The sequence below is a fragment of the Bubalus bubalis genome, chromosome 11 (assembly GCF_019923935.1).
Source record: "Bubalus bubalis isolate 160015118507 breed Murrah chromosome 11, NDDB_SH_1, whole genome shotgun sequence".
NCBI lineage: Eukaryota > Metazoa > Chordata > Mammalia > Artiodactyla > Bovidae > Bubalus > Bubalus bubalis.
In genome coordinates, this window is record NC_059167.1 from 84841755 (window position 1) to 84863493 (window position 21739).

Consider the following 21739-nt stretch of genomic DNA (forward strand, 5'->3'; position numbering starts at 1 on the left):
TCTTGATTCCAGCTTGTGTTTCTTCCAGCCCAGCGTTTCTCATGATGTACTCTGCATATAAGTTAAATAAACAGGGTGACAATATACAGCCTTGACGAACTCCTTTTCCTATTTGGAACCAGCCTGTTGTTCCATGTCCAGTTCTAACTGTTGCTTCCTGACCTGCATACAAATTTCTCAAGACTCAGATCAGGTGGTCTGGTATTCCCATCTCTTTCAGAATTTTCCACAGTTTATTGTGATCCACACAGTCAAAGGCTTTGGCATAGTCAATAAAGCAGAAATAGATGTTTTTCTGGAACTCAATATATATAATAGTTATATATTAATATAACTATATTTAAGTCTATCAACTTGCTATTTGTTTTCTAGTTATCCCATCTCATTTTCATCTATTTCTGTCTTTTTTCGAATTGTTGGAGTATTTTTATGACTCTATTTTATTTCCTAAAACAATTCTGTGAGCTAAAATTCTTTGATTTCTTACTCCGTTTTTTTAAGGTTTATAATATACATCTTTAACTTATCGTAGTCCACTTTCAAGTTATATACAATTTTATACACATTATAAGAACCTTACAATATTATATTTCCATTTATCTTCTTCTGGCATTTACAATATTGTTCCCATACATTTTACTTACACATACATTATTACCTCCACAACACATTATATTATTTTCATTTAAAGAGTCAATCTTTGAAAGAGACTTAATTATTTTTCAAAACTGTATATATTTACCCATGTAATTATTATCTCTGGTTCATTTCATGTATAGATCTATATTTTTTTGTATCATTTTCCTTCTGCTTAAAGAATTTCCTTTAACAATTTTGGTGTTACAAGTGTGACTCAGCACTTATGTATGAACATGTCTTTACTTTCATTTTTGAAAGATGTTTTTTCTGGATATAGAATAACAGGTTGACAGTTTTATTCTTTCAGTATTTTAAAGATATTGCTTCACATGCATGAGTGACAGCAGACAAGGAATATGTTGTCATCTTTTTCTTTGTTTCTGTGGATGTAATGTGTTTTTTTTTCCCCCCTAAAGGATTCAAATTTTTACTTCCTTTTATCACTGAATTTTAAGCAATTTGACCATGGTGTAAAGGTGCCATTTTCTTCATGTTTCTAGTGTTTGGAGTTCATTGGTATTCTTAGATTCATAGTTTTAATCAAAATCAGAGTATTTCCTAATATTTAAAAAAATATTTTTCTGTCACCGCTCACTTCTTCTCCTTTTGGTACTCCAACTGCATACACATAAATTCACCTGAAGTCGTTACAGGGTTCACTGATGCTCATCTTTTTTAAAATTCTTTTTAGAAAAAAGTTTCTATTCCTATATCTTCAGGTTCTCTTTTATTGTCCACATCTAGTCTTCCATTAATCCCATCCAGTGTATTTCTCATTTTCATCTCCAGAAGTTTGACGTTTTTTTTAATATTTCCCAAACCTCCACTTAACTTTTTGAATATATGGGATACAGTTTTAATAACTTTTAATACCCTTGTTTTCAAATTCTAGTATCTGTGTCAGTTCAGAGTTGGTTTCAATTGATTGTTCTCCTTATTATGGAGAATAATGCTCATGTTTTTCTACTTCTGTGCATGCCTGGTAATCTTTGACTAAAACCAGACATCTTGAATTTTACCTTGTTGGGTACTGGATATTTTCATATTCCCATATTCTTAAAGATTGTACTAGGATAGGTAAGCTATTTAGAAACAGTTTGAACCATTCAGTACTGCTTTTATGATCTGTTTGTGACGTCCAGAGCAATGTGTGTGTGTATGTTCAGTCTCGTCTGACTCTGTGACCCCATGGACTGTAGCTCTCCAGGCTCCTCTGTCTAAGGAATTTTCTAGGCAAGTTTACTGGAGTGGGTTGCCACTTCCTACTCCAGGGAAGATCCACTTCCCAACCCAGGGATTGAGCCCATGTCTCCTGTATTGCAACTCACAGGATCTTCCATTTTCATTGCAACGTGCAGGATCTTTAGTTGTGGCATGTGAACTCTTAGTTGTGGCATGCAGGACCTAGTTCTTGGACCAGAGATTGAATCTGGGCCACCCACACTGGGAGAGCAGAGTCTTAGCCACTGAATCACCAGGGAAGTCCCACTTAATTAATGATTTTGATTGAGCATTGGGGAAACAATGGAAACAGTGAGCAACTTTATGTTTGGGGGCTCCAAAATCCCTGCAGATGGTGACTGCAGCCATGAAATTAAAAGATGCTTGCTTCTTGGAAGAAAAGCTATGACCAACCTAGATAGCATATTAAAAAGCAGAGACATTACTTTGTCAACAAAGGTCCGTCTAATCAAAGCTATGGTTTTTCCAGTAGTCATGTATGTTTGTGAGGGTTGGACTATAAAGAAAGCTGACTGCCAAAAAATTGATGCTGTTGAACCGTGGTGTTAGAGAAGAGTCTTAAGAGTCCCTTGGACTACAAGGATATCAAACCAGTCAATCCTGAATATTCATTGGAAGGACTGATGGTGAAGCTGAAACTCCAATAATTTGGCCACCTGATGCGAAGAACTGACTCATTGGAAAAGACCCTGATGCTGGGAAAGATTGAAGGTGGGAGGAGAAGGGGTTGACAGAGGATGAGATGGTTGGATGGCATTACCAACTCGATGCACATGCATTTGAGCAAGCTCCAGGAGTTGGTGATAGACAGGGCAGCCTGGCATGCACAGTCCATGGGATCACAGGGTCAGACACAACTGAGTGACTGAACTGACTGACTGGGGATATTTCACATGCTTATTGGCCATTAGAATATCCTCTTACACAAAGCATCTGTTCAAGTCTTCTGCCAATTTAAAATTTTAATTGCTTAACATTTTCTTAATAATTAGTAGTTTCTTTATATAATCTGAGTATGAATCTTTGGTCAAATATATAATTGTGAATATCTTCACCCTGTCTTTGGCTTATCTTTTCACTCTTCATGGTGTATGATAATAAATAAAACTCCTCAATTATCATGCAGTTCAATTTTTTTATGATTAGTTCTTTTGGTGTGTTGTTTAAGAAACCCTTGCCTATCCCAAGTCATCAGGATATTTTCATATACTTTCTTCAAAAAACCTTACTGTTTTATCCTTTGTGGAATACAGGAGAAAAAATATGAGAAATTTCATGTTACCTAAAACTTACTTTTGTCCTTCTATAGGCTTTCTGTCCAATATCCAATTGTAGACATTGTCAAGACGCAATCTGAAGTCAATTGTTTTAGGTGTTGTTTAATTGCTAAGTCACGTCTGACTTTTTGGGCTACCGTGGACTATAGCTTTCCAGGCTCCTTTGTCCATGAGATTTCCCAGACAAGAATACTGGAGTAGGTTGCCATTTCCTTTGTCAGGAGACCTTCCCAACCTAGGGATCAAACCCGCATCTCCTGCATTGGCAGGTGGGTTCTTTATTACTGAACCACCAGGGAAGCCTGTACACAGTAATAGTAGGCTCTAAACCCTTTACAAGGGCCCCAGCTATTCATATTGTGACTTGCAAACCAGTTAGCAAAACAAATATTTTACTTCACTCTTATTTCATTTCGTAGTATGTCTGGGTTTTTTTCTTTGTTTGTTTTAAAGTTTCTATAAATAACAGATTGAAGAGCACTTCTCTTTGGCTGGTGGCCCTAGGAGTGGGTTTTTATTTTCCTCCTCATTGTTTTTCATTGTTTTCTAAATTTTCTATAATAAACATGCATGTGCTGTGCTTAGTCGCTTATGGTATCTGACTCTTTGTGACCCCATGTACTGTAGCCCACCAGCCTCCTGCGTCCATGGGGATTCTCCAGGTGAGAATAGTAGAGTGGGTTGCCATGCCCTCCTCCAGGGGATCTTCCCAACCTAGGGATCGATCCCAGGGTCTCACATTGCAGGTGGATTTTTTAACATCTGAGCCACCACGGAAGCCCATGAGTACTGGAGTGGGTAGCCTATCCTTTCTCCAGGGGATCTTCCTGACCTAGGAGTCGAATTGGGGTCTTCTGCCTTGCAGGTGGATTCTTTTATCAGCTGAGCTATCAGGGAAGCCCAATATACATGCATACTTGTAATTAAAAAGTAAACTAAAAAAAAAAAGTTAAGCAGTGATGATTCAAGTATATTAATGTTTCTCCATTTGTAGGAATAAAATAACGTTTCATGATTTTTTCCTAAATAGATTATGTGACCACACACTTTATGACTTATAGAGCAACTTGCTCAGTGAACGTCTGTCAGACAGACAGAACACTTTCATTAACTTAAAAGCTTTCTACAATCTACATATTCTCTTGTACTAATAACGTATGGTTTTTATTAGAGTCTGGGACAAGTTTTTTCCACTCTTGGTCTTACCTTATCTACAAACGAAGCCACAGAGAGTTTTTAAAATGAAATCACTTGCCAAGTGTCATTAAATAACTACCAAGAACAGAGGCTGAACAGTCCTTTCTGATGCCATCCATCAGGAGCAAGAGGAAGACATCTGGATAAAAATATCTTGAAAGAGCTACTTACACTCTGCACTGAGTCCTCTTTTCCTGCACGATTATGGGACAGTTTTTACAGAGATGTATCCAGTCACCCGAGTAGCATTTAGAAATGCATAGTTTATTTGACAGCGTTTACAAATTATGTCTTTTACTCAGAATAACTTACAGTGTAGAAATGCTTCCATATGCTAAAGTTGGACATGCTATAGTAATGAGAAAGAAAAAGAGATGTCTTTTGGAGGGTGGTTTTCATATGCATACTGAACTACAGTGTGCACAAATTCGTAATGCTGTCCCTTAAGAATTTACCATAAATGGTTTTCTAATTCTTGCTGCTGCTCTCTTCTACAGATTTGAGAGTGGATCTTGCCACAAAGCAGTCAGCAGAAATTCAATCATGATTTATCCAAGCAACGAAAACAATTTGAGAGCAATCATAATTCTTATGTTTTCATGAAAAAATATACTTTTTTTCCCTCAAATCCTTTGTGTTTCTTAAGGTCCCAGGAGGAGACAATTTCCAACTTTGAAATACATACACAGTAATTACAGTTAACTCTTCTCTATCTTGACTTTAGAGCAGTGGCTGGCAAACGGTGGGTTATGGGCCAAATCCAGTGTTTTGCAAATAAAGTTTTACTGGAACACAGACATGCACATTTATTGACAAGTTGTTTATGACTGAATTTGTGCTACAAAAGCAGAGCTGACTAGTTGTGACAGAGATTCTGTAGCCCAGAAAGCCTAGAACAATCACAACGGACCATTTATAGGAAAACATTGCCAGCCCCTGTTTTAATAGGTATCTCCTTGTTTCTCAAGTTGCAGAAATAAATGGATGCTGTTACTGCAGCACTGTCGGCTCCAGGGCTCTGGGGACGGTCAGGAAGGACGACAGCCCCAGCCTCACAGAACTCCAACAAAACGTCAGGAAGAAATTTGCGACCCAAAAAAGCACTGAATCTTCCTTCTCTGAGGTGAATGACAATAACAATGATCCTGGCAACTAAAATGCACATAATTATATTTGAGAACTGTTCTACAATGTGTACGGTCTGAGTAAAGGAATCTATAAGTGATTTTGAAAAAAATTTTCCCAATCTAACTTTCTATTACAAAGTTCTTAATATTTTGACAAGGCGAACCAATACACTAAAATGTGAAACCTTTTACTCAAATTTTTAAATTTGACATTCTACAGTGATTCATAAATCATTTTTCAAATTTCTCAGAATAAATACTTTATTTAATAAATATGGAGACTTACCAAGCACATTATGGTACAACTTGCTAAAGAGAATAAATTAAAAAAAAAAAAAAAGAAAGAAAGGAAGACACAAAGCAAAATGGAGGCAGTACCTTTTCGTGAAACTTTTGTTCAGGTTACATATATACCATTCAGGCTAACTTGAAAAATTAATAGACACAGCAAAGTAAACTGAGCATTTATAAAATATTTTAAGGTATGAAGGTCTATTTGAATAATACCAAAAGAAAGAAAGAACACTAGTAGACTGATTCAACTGTTAAGATTAATAACCCTGATAGCTCTAAACACTAATAAATAATAGAACATAATAATGAAAACAGACAATTGTCTGATGCAGCTGCAATAAAAGCAATGCTATAGACTGGGTGGTTTATGGAAAACATAAATTTATTTTTCACAATTCTGAAGGCTGGGGTGTTCAAGATGAAAGGGCCTGTGGATTTGATGTTTGGGGAGAACCAATTTCCTTGTTCATTGACAGCAATCTTCTCCCTGTATCCTCACATAGCAGAGGAAGCAAGAGATCCCTCTATGACCCTTTTAATAAGGGACATTTATCCTCTCATGACCTAATCACCTTCCAAAGGTCCCACCTCCAAAGAGCATCACACTGGGGATTTAGTTTCAACATATGAATTTGGGGGGACACATGTAGTCTATAATATTCTATCCCTGGGCCCCCCAAATTCACACATTTCTTAGAGGCAAAATACATTCATTCCATCCCAATAACCTAGAAAGCATTAACTGGTTCCAGCATCATTATTAAAGTCTAGGTTCTAAGTTTCACCTAAATATCATTTAAATCAGACATAGGTGAGACTCAAGGTATGATTCATGGGAAGGGAAGGGCTTCCCTTCAGCCTGAAGGGAAGCGTGCCTGATACTGTCCATGCTCAAGGTATGAGCAAACTGCTCTCCAGATATGAACATGTGAAATCAAACATGTTATGTGCTTCCAAAATATAATGGTAAGACAGGCACAGTACAGACATTCTCATTCCAAATGGGAAGAAGAGGAAAGAAGAAAGTCTGCAACCCACCCAGGAAAGGTTCATAAAGGCTTAAGAATAATTCTCTTTGGCTCTGTGCTCTGCTCTCCAGGCCCACTGGGCCCACGGTCCTGCCTGAACAGGTTGGGGCCCCAAAGCTCCAGGCTGCCCTACCCTCACTGTGGCTCTCCAGGGTTGGGGTCCTGAGACCTTGGCTCAAGCCTTGTCCTTTGAAATCTGGGTGGAGGTAGCCATGCCCCTCAAGGCTCTGCTGGGCACAGCCCAACCTCTCCGGGTCATCACTGGAGCAGCACCTGGGGCAGCCTAGGAACTCAGCCTGAGTGTGGGGAGTGGAAAGCACCAAGGGAGATGGTGCCAAGATGCACCAGGTCCGGAAGGCACCACCGCCCCCTTTACAGTCTTCCGTTGTCTTGGACAATAGCCTCTGGCTTCGCTTCTGTCAAGATGGCTGATTAATCGCTTTATCAGTCTCTCAACCACACCCTTAGCGTTTGTTATTTCCTGGACAAGCTTTCTCATTCTTTTCAATATGGATCCGCTGAAGAATTTCCAAATCTTTAACTTCTGTGTTCTGCTTCCTTTCCAGTTAACAATTCCATCTTTAAATCAGTTCTCTCTTCTCATATTTTACTATGAGCAGTTAAGAGAAACCAGGCCACTCCTTCAACACTTTGCTTAGAAATGGCTTTGGTTAAATATCTGACTTCATCCCTTACAAGTCCTACCTGCCACAAAACACTACAGCAGGAATGAGCCAAGTTCTTTGCCACTTTATAACCAGCACAGCCTTTCCTCCAGTTTCCAATAGCTTGTTCCTCATTACCATCTAAGAACCCATCGGAATGGCCTTTAACGTCCATATTTATACCAACATTTTACTTGAGATTACTTAGGGATTCTCTAGGAAGATTGAGAGTTTCTCTACAGCCCATCTCTTTCGTTTCTGAGCTCTTACCAGAGTCACTTTTTAAAGTCCATTTATGTCATCACAGGCTTTTTCTAGCCTGCACCTCAAACCTCCTCAGTCTCTACCAAGTATCCAGTTCCAAAGCCCCTTCCACATTTTATATATTTGTTATAGCAGCATCACCACTTCTCAGGGCCAATTTCTGTCTCAGTCAATTTGGGCTGCTAAAACAAAGTATTATAGATCAAGTGGTGTATAAACAACAGAAACTGATTTCTCACAGTTCTGAAGGCTGGAAGTCTGAGGTTAGGGTGCCAGCAAAGTCCCAACCTTGGGATGCAGACTTCTCATTGTATCCTCACAGGACGGGGCAGCAAGCTCTCCCGTATTGCTAACAAGGACTAACCCCGTTCATGAGGACCCCACTCCATCACCTAATCACCTCCCAAAGGCCCCACCTCCAAATACCACCACATAGGTTAGGTTTTAGCACACCAATCTTGGGCTAGCATGGGGGTGGGGGGTTGGGGTGGAATAACATTCAATCTATAATAGTTGTCCTTTCTGACTCTTGAAATCATGAATGGGAATGATGCAGTGAAATATTTGTCATTGTTTTTAGTCACTAAGCCGTGTCCAGTTCTTTGCGATACCATGGACTGTAGCCTGCCAGGCTCCTCTGCCTATGGGATTTTCCAGGCAAGAATACCAGAGAGGGTTGGCCATTTCCTTCTCCAGGGGATCTTCCCAACCCAGGGGTCAAACCCACGTCTCCTGTATTGGCAGGTGGATTCTTTACCACTGAGTTACCTGGTTAAGAAGGGTGTAAATTGCCAGGCATCCACCAAAATAATGCTTAGATCTTGGCCAGTTTTTCCACTCACTCATTCAGTCAGTCATTCAACAGGTGTTTTATTGAGCACCTACAACATGCCAGGCTGTATTCCAGGAGGTAGAAATAGGGTAATGAACAAGACAGGTAAGATCCCACTTTCATGGAGCTGATCCCTAATGAAGAACACCACACAATACAGGTTCATATCTGGCCCAGAAAGACAAAGGCAGAACACAATCAACAGACCTAAAAGAAACAAGACTCATCAGACAAGAACATCAAGAACTTGTCCCAAGAAGGTGCATATCTAGACAAACCCGTACACATACTCGTTTCTTGGCTCCCTTCTCTCCTGGACTTCCCTTATGAAAAGCCCTCTAGGAAAGGTTCCAACCAATTCAGTCACACTTAGATACAAATGGCTAGCCTATTAGTCCTCTCTGACGTGTCTGCATTTCATTACCTTTAGACACCAGGAGTTCTTAGGCAGGAGAAAGGAATTTGAGGGACCCTCCCAAGGTCACATCATGCACCTATTTCCAAGGAAATATTAATCATGCAACTGCTCTGCTGCAGGACAGCATTGGGCTTGTTTAGGCAACAGCGTATGGTTCATTAACTATGAAACACTCAGAACCTGAAGGGAAGCGTGCCTGATACTGTCCACGTGTCCCTCCAGGTGCTCTGTCCACCTTTCTCCACCCAGCCCTGTTGCCCAGAAGGCTGGCCTTTGAGCACTGCATCGATAGATTTCTTTGTTTTCTGTACTTTGATTGGGCTCAGGTTGAGGGACTCACCAGCAGGAGATGGAGAGGAGGAAAAAAGAGAGGGCCTGGTCTTTATTTCCCTGTTCTCTCCCTCCCTGCCTGGCTATTGGCTGGTGTCCTTCTACCGAAAATCATGGATGGCTCCCACCACAGCTCTAACCATCCACACCCATCGCGCTGACGGTGCCCCCGGAGGAAGTCAAAGCTCCGTGCTGGTGCTCCTCCACTCCTAGGGGGTAGAGTCTGCCCGCTGACCTCTCCTTAGCTGACCCACTCCATCAGACATGGTCTGCAAGGCCAGCACTGTTTTCAGATCAGAGACTGACTCTGGGCACTGGCTTCATTTTTAAGGTCAAGGACTTAGGAGGGGTGAACATCCTATAAATGGTGTTTCCTCTGAGAATCAGCAGTGACTCACCTCCAAACAGAATAAAACTCAAGGCATGGATGACTAGTATGACCCCAGGACCTTGGCAGAAAAGGAAAGGCCATGGCTTACCTTTCTGTGTTCAGTGGAGGGCTGCGGGCAGACGAGCTGGAGTCCAAGCAGCAGGAGGGAACCCAGGACACTGAAAAGGAAAAATAGCAACAGGCAGAGCTGTGAGCATGTTCTAGGAAGCAGCATATAGTGGAAAGGTATATTTCCGTTTCATCTTTGGAAGGAAGTGAAAGTCGCTAAGTTGTGTCTGACTCTTTGTGACCCCATGGACTATACAGTCCACGGAATTCTCCAGGCCAGAATACTGGAGTGGGTAGCTTTTCCCTTCTCCAGGGGATCTTCCCAACCCAGGGATCAAACCCAGGTCTCCCGCATTGCAGGCAGATTCTTTACCAGCTGAGCCACAAGGGAAGAAGCACAGCCCAACTGGGCCCTAAGATGTAAACCCAGTGAAGACGCAAAGGGCTAGCCCCACAGGCAAGGAGGCAGCCCAGTGCTGGGCAGGGCCTTGGCATGAGGCAGACCTGGGATCAAACTCTGCTTTACCACTTGCTGGCAAGGTTTCCAGGTCAGGACATTGAATTTCTTTGAGCCTCAGTCTCCTTCCTTGTAAGATCAGGATACAACAGAGGCTGGCTGGAGGTCTAGGAAGGCTGCATAAGATAACACATGGTGCCTGGCACAGAGTAAGTGCTCATGCATGTTGGTCCTCATGGAGGCGGTAATGTCAGCCCAGAAGCGGGGCTTCCGAGCCTGCACAGGGAAGTTCCCTGCCCACACCCTGGGCTTCCTCAGACCCATTCCTCTGTCTGTCCTTGGCCCTGCAGTGTCACATAAGTTCTCCACGGGTGGGATTAGCTGTGTTAAGCCCTACTGTCACCAGCCCTGATTAGGGCTTGTCATCAAATAAAGAGAAGGTGTAGAAATAGGAGCCAACTGGCCCCAAGGCAGCAGGGTGAGCTGGAAGAGCATGAAGCTTTGGATTCAAACACTTTAAGGCTAGAATCCCAACTCTGTCATTCCCATCCAGGTGATCCTGGGTGAGCCCACGTCTTTGAGCCTTAAGGTTGCCATATGTAAGGATCACCGAGGACAACAGAGGTGAATGAACATGCCCAGCACAGTTAGGGAGTCACTGCCAATTAATTAAATGCCCAGAGCGCCCTGAAGTCACGTCACGTCATCAACAGCACTGTTTGAAGCATCAGAGCGAAAAGGCCACTGGTCCTACTTGGTTGTCTTTGGAATCCTCTTAGGGTTAAACCCTGAGCACAGTCAGGTAACCCAGTGGTTCTCAACCTTTTAGAGGCCTCCAACATAGCTGAGAGATCAGCCCTTGTGCTGTGTAGAGGTAGGCACGAGGAGAATCTGTCTGAAGCTGGGGGCAGGGGCGGGGGTGGTAAGACCTGTGGAGTTAGGAAAGCTCCCACCATCTCTAGGAACCCTAAGTTCCACCCTCACCCCCACTGTGTATAGATGAGTCTGGTCCTAGGAAACCACACAGAATGGATGTGGCCAGACTGGCTAGAGATCATGTGATGGGACAAGAAGCAGGGGGAAGGGATATGCTGTTGCTGCTCAGTTGCTCAGTCATGTCTGACTCTTTGCTACCCCATGGATGCCAGGTGCCTCTGTACCAAGGTGTTAAATGTATGGCTGCATTGAGGCCCCAAAACTAAGAACCAAGGGGATGACATATGCACACATTCCAAAGGGAAGAATGCAACCATCTGTTCAGGACCAGAAATGGAGGTGTCCTCCTCTGGCCCCACCCATCCTCAACCTTCGGCCTGAACAAGGAGTGCAGTATGGGCTGGAGAATGGGACACGTTTGCTAGGGATACAGGAGTGCTGAGCACAGCCCCTCCATCCTGCTACAAGGGGAAGAAATAAGTAGGGCAACCATTTAAGAGCTTGATCTGGACCCTCTGTGTCTGCAGTATACCGAGTGGTGCTTGATTGTCCCCTGAAAAGTATCTAAAGGTCAAAACCTAGCTGGAGTGTCTGGGAGCACAGAGTGATGAGAGAGGGCTGCAGTGCGAGCAGTCTGTGTACCTAGAACTTGCAGGAGCAGGAGAGGCTGGGGTTCTCCTGTGGAAAATGGGACTTAAGTTGTCCAGTAAGGACCTCCTCAAAGAAGATAACTCATCAGGATCAGGTAACCCCCAAAAGACAGGGTGATATGAGGTGTGTACCCATGGGGCCCGGGAGCTGGGGGAAGCCAGTAAAGGGGCAGCCGGTGTTTGCACAGCCTGCACCAGGGGATCCACAGCAGGAGACCCCAGTGAGGGGAGGTTCTTCAAAGGATCAGCCAAAGTGCCCTGAGAGGAGAATCCACAGTGTTGACATCTGCCGAGCCAAGACAGCCACATCAGCTGACAGTGGGCACCACTCCTGTTGGGATCCTCTATGCCCAGTTACCTCTCTCCCCCATGCTCCATCCTGGAGGAACAAGGACCAGAAGGAGAGGGCACAGAGGGGAACCAGGAGTATGAAGAAACCAGCCAAGCCTTCTCTTCCCTACTACAGTGCTCTGAGGCCAGACCAGGCCCAGGATGTGGGAGGAAAGGAGCTTTAAATTGGATGAGAGACTAAAGATTTTATATCTGACTAGACTTTCTTTTAATGTAGCGAAATATATACAAAATCCCTCCAAGTAAGGCATCTATTCAGAAAAATATTAAAATGAGTGGTGAAAAGAATCAAGGAGTTGATTTATACTTGCTGAGGCTCTACGCCAGTGCTGTCCAAGACAACTTTCTGTGAGGATGAAAATGTTCTGTCTCTGTACTATCCAATGCACAGGCACATGGATTTGTGCTGCTCAGCACACAGGGGCCTAAGGGTGCAGGTCTGGATGGTGAAGTTACTGATGTCTTAGATTCATCCGAAAATGACTCAAGGAAAATGAAAACCAAAGCTACTAAAGGAAAACTAAAACTTCTAGAAGGATGGACATGCAGCCATTAAAGCTATCCCTCCTACACATACACACATCTTTGGGGGCTTTTTGATACTTGTAAGTGAGACTGCTCATTAAACCTGCAACGGACCAGAAAACCGCCTATCTGTCTTCCCTCGACAAGGCAGGGCCATCTAAAGAAGTAGGTGTGAACACGGTGATGAGAAAAGAATAGTTATTTTCTACTTGCATTCTTACTAGATTTAGGTTGATCTAGAAATCAAGGGACGTGGGCATCACAATTCGGGAGTGTATGCTCCTTGGTTACATAACCTTGGGCAGATCACCTTTGCACCTCAATTCCTTCATCTGTAAAATGGGAATAATGGCACCCGCCCTGACTGTCTCAAATGAGTTTATGTGCAAGAAAATACATTATGAAGCTGTGCCCACAAATCTGAATCACTTGTAACACATTCTGGCACTGTTTACTCATTTAAAAAGAAAACCAGATTGGTGTGGTTTTGTTAAAAAAAACAAACAGCAGCTCCAGAAATGTGTTACACCTCAGCCCTTCAAAGCTCTTGGCACTCACCTAAGCCACATATTTGTAATGCAATCAGGAGCTGTTTTGCATAAGCACTCACCCCAGGCTGCTCTGCCATAATCCTCAGGGGGACCTGGAATGGGAGAAGGAGTGGAAAATGGGAGAAGGGGAAATTTTAGGTTTTCCACTCTCTTGGAGAAACTACATTCCAGGGTTGCCTGGTCAACTCTCCTCCCAGATATGGCTATAGCATGTTCCCTCCCCACCCCACCCTCTCCCAACCTAGCCTATTTCTATTTCTCCACAACACTTACCATCTCACGTGTTGTTGTTGTTTAGTCGCTAAGTCATGTCCACCACTTTTGCAACTCCATGGACTGTAGCCCGTCATGCTCCTCAGTACAGGAGATTTCCCAGGCAGAAATAGTGGAGTGGGTTGTCATTTCCTCCTCCAGGGGATCTTCCCAACTCAGGGATCGAGCCTGTGGCTCCTGCATTGGCAGGCAGATTCTTTACCACTGAGCCACCAGGGAAGCCCTACCATCTCACATAGTATGTCTTTATTCACTTAAACGTCTTCCTCTGCCCACTAGGATATAAGCTCCACGAGATCAGGGAGCCTGTTTGGTCACTCCTCTATCTCCCAGCACCAAGCAGAGTGTGTGCTATATAGAAAGAGCTTAATTCATTGAATTAATGAATATGCCTTCATCATCTTGTGATCTGTGAAGTTTCAAAATGAGTGGAAATAGTGCAAATTAATGCATTTGAAAGTGTCCAAAGTAATGTTGGGAGATTTTAAAAGCTATTTTATGAGGGATTTATAAAAATCAGTATCTTTTGGAGTCTCTGCATCTGTGTGTTCAGTTGCTCAGTGGTGTCCGACTCTTTGTGACCCTTTGAACTGTAGCCCACCAGGCTCCTCTGTCCATGGGATTTTTCAGGCGAGAATACTGGAGTCTCTACATGACTTCCCCCAAATTTGTTCTTAAAGGATTTACACGGGTCTGGTAACAAAATGTTTGTGAGTGCTTCTTGTTGGAAAAAGGCTACGCAAGTTATCTTTAGATGTTCAAATGCTTCTTCTCTTCATCAAGTCAGGCCCTAGTGAGGCTCAGATGCATAGGGGTACCCAATAAAATTCATGCTGGAATAAAATCTTAGTTATTAAGTGGGCTCTGCTCTGAATGGAATAGAATAAATTCCCCCAGAGGGGAAATTATTCTTTGGACTGCGATCGCAGCAGCCAGAGCAATATATAACCCCAGGGGCCAGATGAAACTCGGCCAAGGGCTGGAAGCTTCCCACCCCTACACTGCAGACCCCACTTTAGGACACCCCACCCTCCTCATACATACCTATCTAATTGGTAGTCCATAGCTGTGCCCACAGCTCTTCAAAACACTGGCAATCTGGCCCAAAGTCTTGTTCCTGCTGACCCAATTCGAAATTAATGTTTGGGGAATGGGCGAGCATGTGTGTGTCTGTGTGTGTGCAACTCGTGTGTTATTTCACTTTGATAGTTTGCTTTGGCAAACTGCTCCCAGCTTGCAACGTTTTGACAGATTGAAGGCTACCAGGGCCTTTGGCAAACAAATCACATACTCCCCTCCAAGCGGTGGGGGGAGCCACATTCCTAGCAAGACTTTCCGATTCACCTTGCAGGAGAAACAACCCAACAGTTCACACCAATCAGAAAAAAAAAGTCATGCGATTTACCCAACCCTGTTCTAGATTTTAAACACTCCATCATTTCATTTCCTGTAGAAAATAATGCTCATTGAAATTTGGTACAAGATTGACATCATGGAACTGGGACTCTGCCCTTCTGTATCTGCCTGAGCCAACACTTCCCCCAAACCCCCACCCCCACCCCAATCATCCTTGACTCTAGCTAGGGTGGATCATGTCACAGACACTGTGTGCCTGGGATTATCTCAATGAACTCAGTGCCACTTGAACACGGTCAAACTACAAAACAAGAAAAAGAGAGGGAAAAAAAAACCAAAACCTTTACTTCTTTTCCTCTTCAGTTAATACAACCCAAGAGATATTTTGGGAGCAACCTGATCAGGAATAAAATTATATCGACCTTTGAAAAGAGAGCCAAAATCTTAGCACTGAAGTGAAATCTCCACGTACTGCACTCTGGAGATCAAAAATGATTGCTAAGCATTCATTTTACTGTATTCAATCCAACCCTCTAACTTCCTCTCACAGCAGTTAAACAGTAAAGGCAAGAAGGGAAGGAGATGAGTTACAAATGACATTAGCCAGAAGACCACACAGTTACCACTGACCTCAACGCTTACAAGTATTATTTCATGTAATTGCCACAACCATCCTGTCAGACACTTTGTTTATACCCATTCTGCAGGTGAGGAAACTGAGGCACAGAGAGGCCAAGTCACTTAGTGCAAGGTATTGAGTGGCGAAGCCTGATTGCAATGCCAACGGTCAGTGTCTCGGCCTGGACCCTTAACCACTATGGTCTGGGCCTCCTAGGACACAACACACTGTGAAACCAAGCATTTGTCATTTTATTACACCAATTTTCTTCCCCAGTCTGTGTAAGGTGGTGGCTTCCCACATCTGTTTTACTTTCTGTCATTTCTTGCAAAAAATAATCAGAGAATAAGTAGGTACAGGAAAACATGTACCAGTCTCACTAGAGAATATTCTAAAATAATTGAAACTAGCCATTGAAATTCCAAACTTTAAAAAAGTGCATTCCATTTCTTTGCCCTGCTTTCTCATACAGAGTATGCTGAGCTGTAGTAACCTTGTTTAGATGGCTCAGTCACCAGAGTATCAATCAATCGGTGCAGCAGAAGGTGGCAGCCTTGGAGCAGAGTAGGCTGAGAGCACGGAGACACCTGGGGCTTTCTGAATCCAGTTGGCCCTCTGCCGATTCCTTCCTGCTGTCAGGCGCTGCTCACCTTACTGTGGATGAGCCTGCGCCTCTTAACTCTGTTTCCTTCGGTCAGCCTTGGCCGCGAAAACCTTTAGACAACCAAGCAGCAGCCAAACCAAGACCAAACAGGTTCAAGGAAAAGGCCTGGCTGGCTGTCGTGGGGTAAATGTTTCCATTTTAGAGCCGGACTTAAGGACACCTCTTCTAACTGCATATTTGTTTTTATTGCTTATTTCCAGGTTCTCAACTCTCACAGCCATTTGTGTTTTCTGGACTGGGGTCTCTGGAAAAGTGAGGTGTCCTGTCACAGCACAGCTTTCTTTTTTCCTTAATTTATTTGGCTGCAGCACGTGGGATCTCTGATCTTCGTTGCAGCATGTAGGATCTTTAGTTGCAACCTGCGGACTCTTAGCTGTAGCATGTGGGATCCCTGACCAGGGATTGAACCCAGGTCTCCTGCACTGGGAGTGTGGAGTGTTAGCCACTGGACTACCAGGGAAGTCCCTCAGCACAGCTTTTTAAGACACAAAACCCTTCAGTAAATTCCTCAGCTCAGTGGTAGGTTTCTTGAGGAAACTGTTTCTGATACACCTTTGCAGCAAACAGAAACACCGGCACAGTCTTAGTCCAAACGCAGGGCCAATAAATAACAAGTGAATAAAAGAAAGGAAAGAGAGAATGAAGTGAGAGGAAAAAGGAAAACGAGAGAGAGAGAGGGGAAATACCAGTCACCAGGAAATACAAAGTCCTGCTGTGAATGACACTTTCATCAATAAAGTGTTTTCTAAGTACATCCCTAGAATTCGCTGTTGGAAAAACAGAAACTGGTGAGGTGGGGGGCAGGGTGGGGGGTGGGGGTGGGGACAATCGCAGTGGGTGGATTTCTACAAGTTGAAGATATTGATTCTGACCCCAGGGAAGCGGGTGGGGTGTCGATATTAACCTGATGGGGACAATCGCAATGGGTGGATTTCTACAAGTTGAAGATATTGATTCTGACCCCAGGGAAGCGGGTGGGGTGTCGATATTAACCTGAGCCATACAAATTTATTTCAGTACATAAGGAACAGGTAGTTGGCAGCTCAGTGACACACCTTGACTGCGTTGAATCTTTTAGGTACAGAAGGTTCTAGAAAATCCCACTGTTAAGTTCTGAGGGATGAGGAAGCATGCCAGGTGCAGGACTGTGCCAGGCATAAAGAAAAATCAATACTGTCTGAACGTCTGCCATCGTTTTATAGGGAGGGGTTTGCCAAGACAGTCCTCCAAGAAACTGTTTTATTTCCTCCTAGCCTCTATGCCTACCATTCAGATGGCTCCTACTGGGCTTCCCACAAAAGATTGCAGCAGGTTCTTCCCTGGTACTCTTCTGCATTCACCAGATGAGTTGTGTTCCTATGCAATTTAACCATGGTCCCCAAATTGATGATGCCAGGGCTTTGTAATTACATAAAATATTCAAACAGTACACAAGCCCATGAAACAAAATGCAAAAAGAAAGAGTAGTTGGTAGTTGTTTCTACACAAATGAAGCTGAATGCTTTGGAAAAGACTTGATAAAGGCAAGTTGCCAAGAAAAAAAATAAGAAAAAACACTGGCAAATTTGGTGTGGATTGGACAACTGTAAATGATTAGAAGCAAAAATAATAAAAATTCAGCATCATTCTATACTCAGATTGCTTTGCAAATGTCTTAGATTCTCATTCCACTTGAAAGAAACCCAAATGGAAACCTTTGATAATGCTATGGGTGTGGTTTGTGCAAGAAAGACAATCAGGGGTTCACGCTCAAGGAAAAGTCCTTGGCCCCCACATCAAACACTTGGTGAGTGTACATGTGTTTTATGTTAAAAATAAACTGTTAAAGGTGTGTGTCTGTATCACTTGTACGATTTTCTGCTTTAACCTACTTTTATAATTAAGTAAAAATCCTGATTAGGAAAGAAAAATCTACTTTATTTCTCTCACATTAAAGAGAACTATTAATTTATTCATTCAATGTTCAACAAATCATGGGTTGGCCAAAAAGTTCACTAGAGTTTTTCTGTAACATCTTATGGAAAAACTCGAATGAATTTTTTGGCCAATCCAATATTTATTACGCATCAATTGGGTAGTGGTTTCAATGTGGGCCAGAGCAATTCGGTCCTGCCTTAGTGACACCCTGAAGTTTAATACTTAGGATCTCAGCCTGGCCTCTTCTGCTTTCTGTCCTGCCCCTCCCCTCCCCTTATGCCCCGCCCCTCCTCCTACCCTTCCCCCTCCTTCTCCTGCCCCTCCCGCTTCCTCCTCCTACCCTACCCCTTTCCTTCTACCCGTCCTCCTGCCCCTCTCCCACCACTCCCCTCTCTCCTGCCCCTTCCTTCCTCAGGCCTCTCTCCATCCTCCTTCTGTCCCTCCCCGCTCCATCTCTTCCCTATATTCTTCCTTCTCTTATTTCCCCTCCTCCTCCACCCCACTTCTTGGTCACTGACACAGGAACACTAACTGATCCCATGACCCTTCCCAATTATCACAGATTTCCCTACTCCAAAGGGAGTCTCAGTTTTCACACCTCAGCTATCACTACTTTGGGCATTCTCTTTCTTGCACTTAGACTTTTTCAACCTCCTTCTTTCTTGCTTTTTGTCTTCAGGATCTTTTTCCAGTTCTCCAAGAACTGGAACCTTTCTCTTTCTCATTTCCTCAATCCCTTATGGTTATATTTCTCAGTAAAGTAGCTGACAGGCATTACAGTAATATTCCTGTACTGAACTGTGTATCAAGGAAAAGAAAAGCCTCACGTTTCAGAAGACTAAAACCAGACACTTGACCTAGGGCCATCAACCTGTAAAACCCTTAAAATGATCCAGAACTCTCCTTCATAAGAGCTATAAAAATCACCATCTAACCCTGTAATCCCTCTAATTACATCTGTATTTCTTCAAAAACTACTATTCCAAATAAGAATCCCCAAATCAGCTTTAACCATTTGCTTGGCATTTTCAATAGTTTTGTTTTCCTCTGTGTTTTCATTTCAAAGATATACTATGTCAACTGTACAAAAGCACTCTACGAGGTAAAGAAAGAGTCCTTGACCAGGGTGACTGGCTCTAAAGAAACTTGGTTGGCTGGTCATCTTCAACTGTTATGCTGCTTCTAGAGAGAAAACTGAGTTTCATTCCTGTAGATCACTGAACAAACACACAAAGATGTAACTGTACATACAAGAAAAAAAAAAAAAAGGTGCACGATTTGGAGCAAGTCTTTAAGAGATAAATACGCTCCTGTATTACTTAGTGCCTTTTCCTCTCTAACTTGTGATAGGTGACAAATCCTAATCTAGCCTTGACCAACTCTGCTCCAAATGGATATCTCCTGTCCTGAATTTTGCACAGCATCCAAGACTCATCCAAGGTCCAAAGGCAACTCAATAACCAGCTCCGTGCAGAGTTAGTCTTAGTGTTTCTTCTGCTACTGGATTTAACTATGACTCTTTTTATTACCACAGACTCTGAGCATGGCAGAGGCACTCTTGCTATATTAATACTCAGGGCTTCTCCGTCTCTTTCAATGAGGGAGAAGCTGGCTTTCTGTTTCCCTGTGGCTTGGCAAGAATTGGGGAGGGATTTTTAAACAAAATCTCTGCGTATCAGAATTGTGAATCCCCTTCAATTTTTTTTTCCTCTCAGGGGTTTTCTTGGCGACTAACTCCTAATTTCGACCTGTTTTCTCTATAGGTAGAGATATCCTCCAGCTTTTCCTATTAATCTTTATGTATTTGGCTGCCTTGGTCAATATTCTTTTTTTAAACCCTGAGTATTTGTGTGTCTCTGTGTGTTTCTCATCTACCAGTTTTATCAAAGACTTTTACTCTTAAAGTAACCCTGGCCCTTTCCCCCAGAACATTTTGAAAAGTATTTAAACAAAAGACATTCTTGCTTTTTTTTCCCCCTCCCCCTCAGGTTAAAATATATTTATGCGGGCCTTGAAACAGAATGCAAAATGGTTTATGAGCACCTGGCTTATAAAGAAGGAGACTTGGTGGAAATCTTCAGCTGAGCTGTCCTGAAGACTTGCCTGTACTCAAAACTCATATATTCTTTCCTTAGAGCAGGACTGTTGGAGAAATGTCCTGCAGAGTTGTTGTTGTTTAGTCACTAAGTCACGTCCGACTCTTTGCAACCCCATGGACTGTAGCCTACTAGGCTTCTCTGTCTATGAGATTTCCCAGGCAAGAATACTGGAGTGGGTTGCCATTTCCTCCTCCAGGGGATCTTCCTGACCCAGGGATCGAACCCACATCTCCTGCTAACCTCTAAACCAGCTGGGAAGCATCGTCTGACTGAGCAGCTCTTTTCAAACAATCCCTTCAGCAGGACCTTAATCCTGGAGGCCTGTCAAGACTCCCAGAGTTCTGCCTGGAGGGTAGCAAGGCCACGTCTATCTTTCAACAGCTCCTACCCTGCTAACTCCTAATCTGTTGGCAATTTCTCTGAAATAATGCACAGCTTGGAGGTGAGCCCACCAGGCCTCCCTGGGAGATGGCCTCCATATCACAGATCATTACAGAGGTTAACTGCAGGGGCATCAATTAAAATTCCAAACATTAAGAAAAAAAAAAAAATTGCAAAAGGGACTTCTCTCAGATGAAGCCCTTCCTGTACAGCCTGGGTGGCCCCACATTTTTGAGGGTCTTCAGTACTCAAGGGGGCCTTTCTGATAGCAGCCAGACTCACACTTGCTTACCACTAGCTTACTACATGAGGAAACAACGTTTAATCTGCTGCTCTTTTTAATGCAATTAAATATACAACTGTGACTTCCACTTCTGTGTCTCCCATTGGGTCCTGGTGCTCAAATAGGTGTGGTCCTAACATGACTGAGTGGTCCAACTGCATGTCTCACTCCCCTGTGGTTTTACAGCAGGACATGGGAGCTTCACAAACTGGATACACATTTTATGTCCTGAAACAGCTTTTAAACTGTGTTTAAACTATGGCTAAAAACTGTCCACATGCTAATTTAGATACCAAAAATGAACACTGAAGAGACTCAGGTTGCTCTGTTCATGGCTGGATTTTGTAGAGGCCTCAGAATGGAGCACTTCCTGCCTTCTCTGACTCTTTCTGACACATTGGTTTATGTCACTGACGAAGAAGCTTATAGCTCTGCATGGGTCTTTGGACTGCAGGCCTGCACATGTCAGTTCATGTAAAATTATACAAGCAATTACAGACTAAGAGTACACACATGCACTATACTCAGTGAAGTGCCAGCCACGGGCTAAGAGCATCTGCCTGACAAGTGCTCTAGCCCTGGTTGAGCCATTACATATGGCACCGTCATAATAGCATGTTATAGACCGTTTTCACTTTTTAGTGTAAATTCTGGGCATTTGGGACTATCATAGTTATGGAGAAAAAAACACGTAACCTTAGTGATTCAACTTTGAAATAAAAAGTTCTTTTCCCTTTCTAGATTCTGAGTCAATTTCTTTAAAGAGCATCCTAAGATTGTAAAATGAGCTTCACTAAAGAACTGTTACCAATTGCAATTACTTACCTAGATGGACCAAGATGTTCTGATTACTATGCAGCTAAAACCAGTCACAAGATAATCGTGATGCAGAGGCTAACGTATAAGCTATCATCTGTAAAATCTG

At 43.0% G+C, this 21739-nt stretch overlaps 1 protein-coding gene across 3 annotated transcripts in view; it reads right to left on the bottom strand.

Moving 5' to 3' along the window:
- The window catches only part of THSD4 (thrombospondin type 1 domain containing 4), a 668521-nt gene that overhangs the window by 612784 nt on the left and 33998 nt on the right, over nucleotides 1-21739 (bottom strand). For all 3 annotated transcript variants that reach the window (XM_044925374.2, XM_025296515.3, XM_044925373.2), the window contains one exon: nucleotides 9793-9862. In XM_044925374.2, the coding sequence (XP_044781309.2) occupies nucleotides 9793-9862 (70 nt within the window). The remainder of the gene's footprint in view (nucleotides 1-9792; nucleotides 9863-21739) is intronic.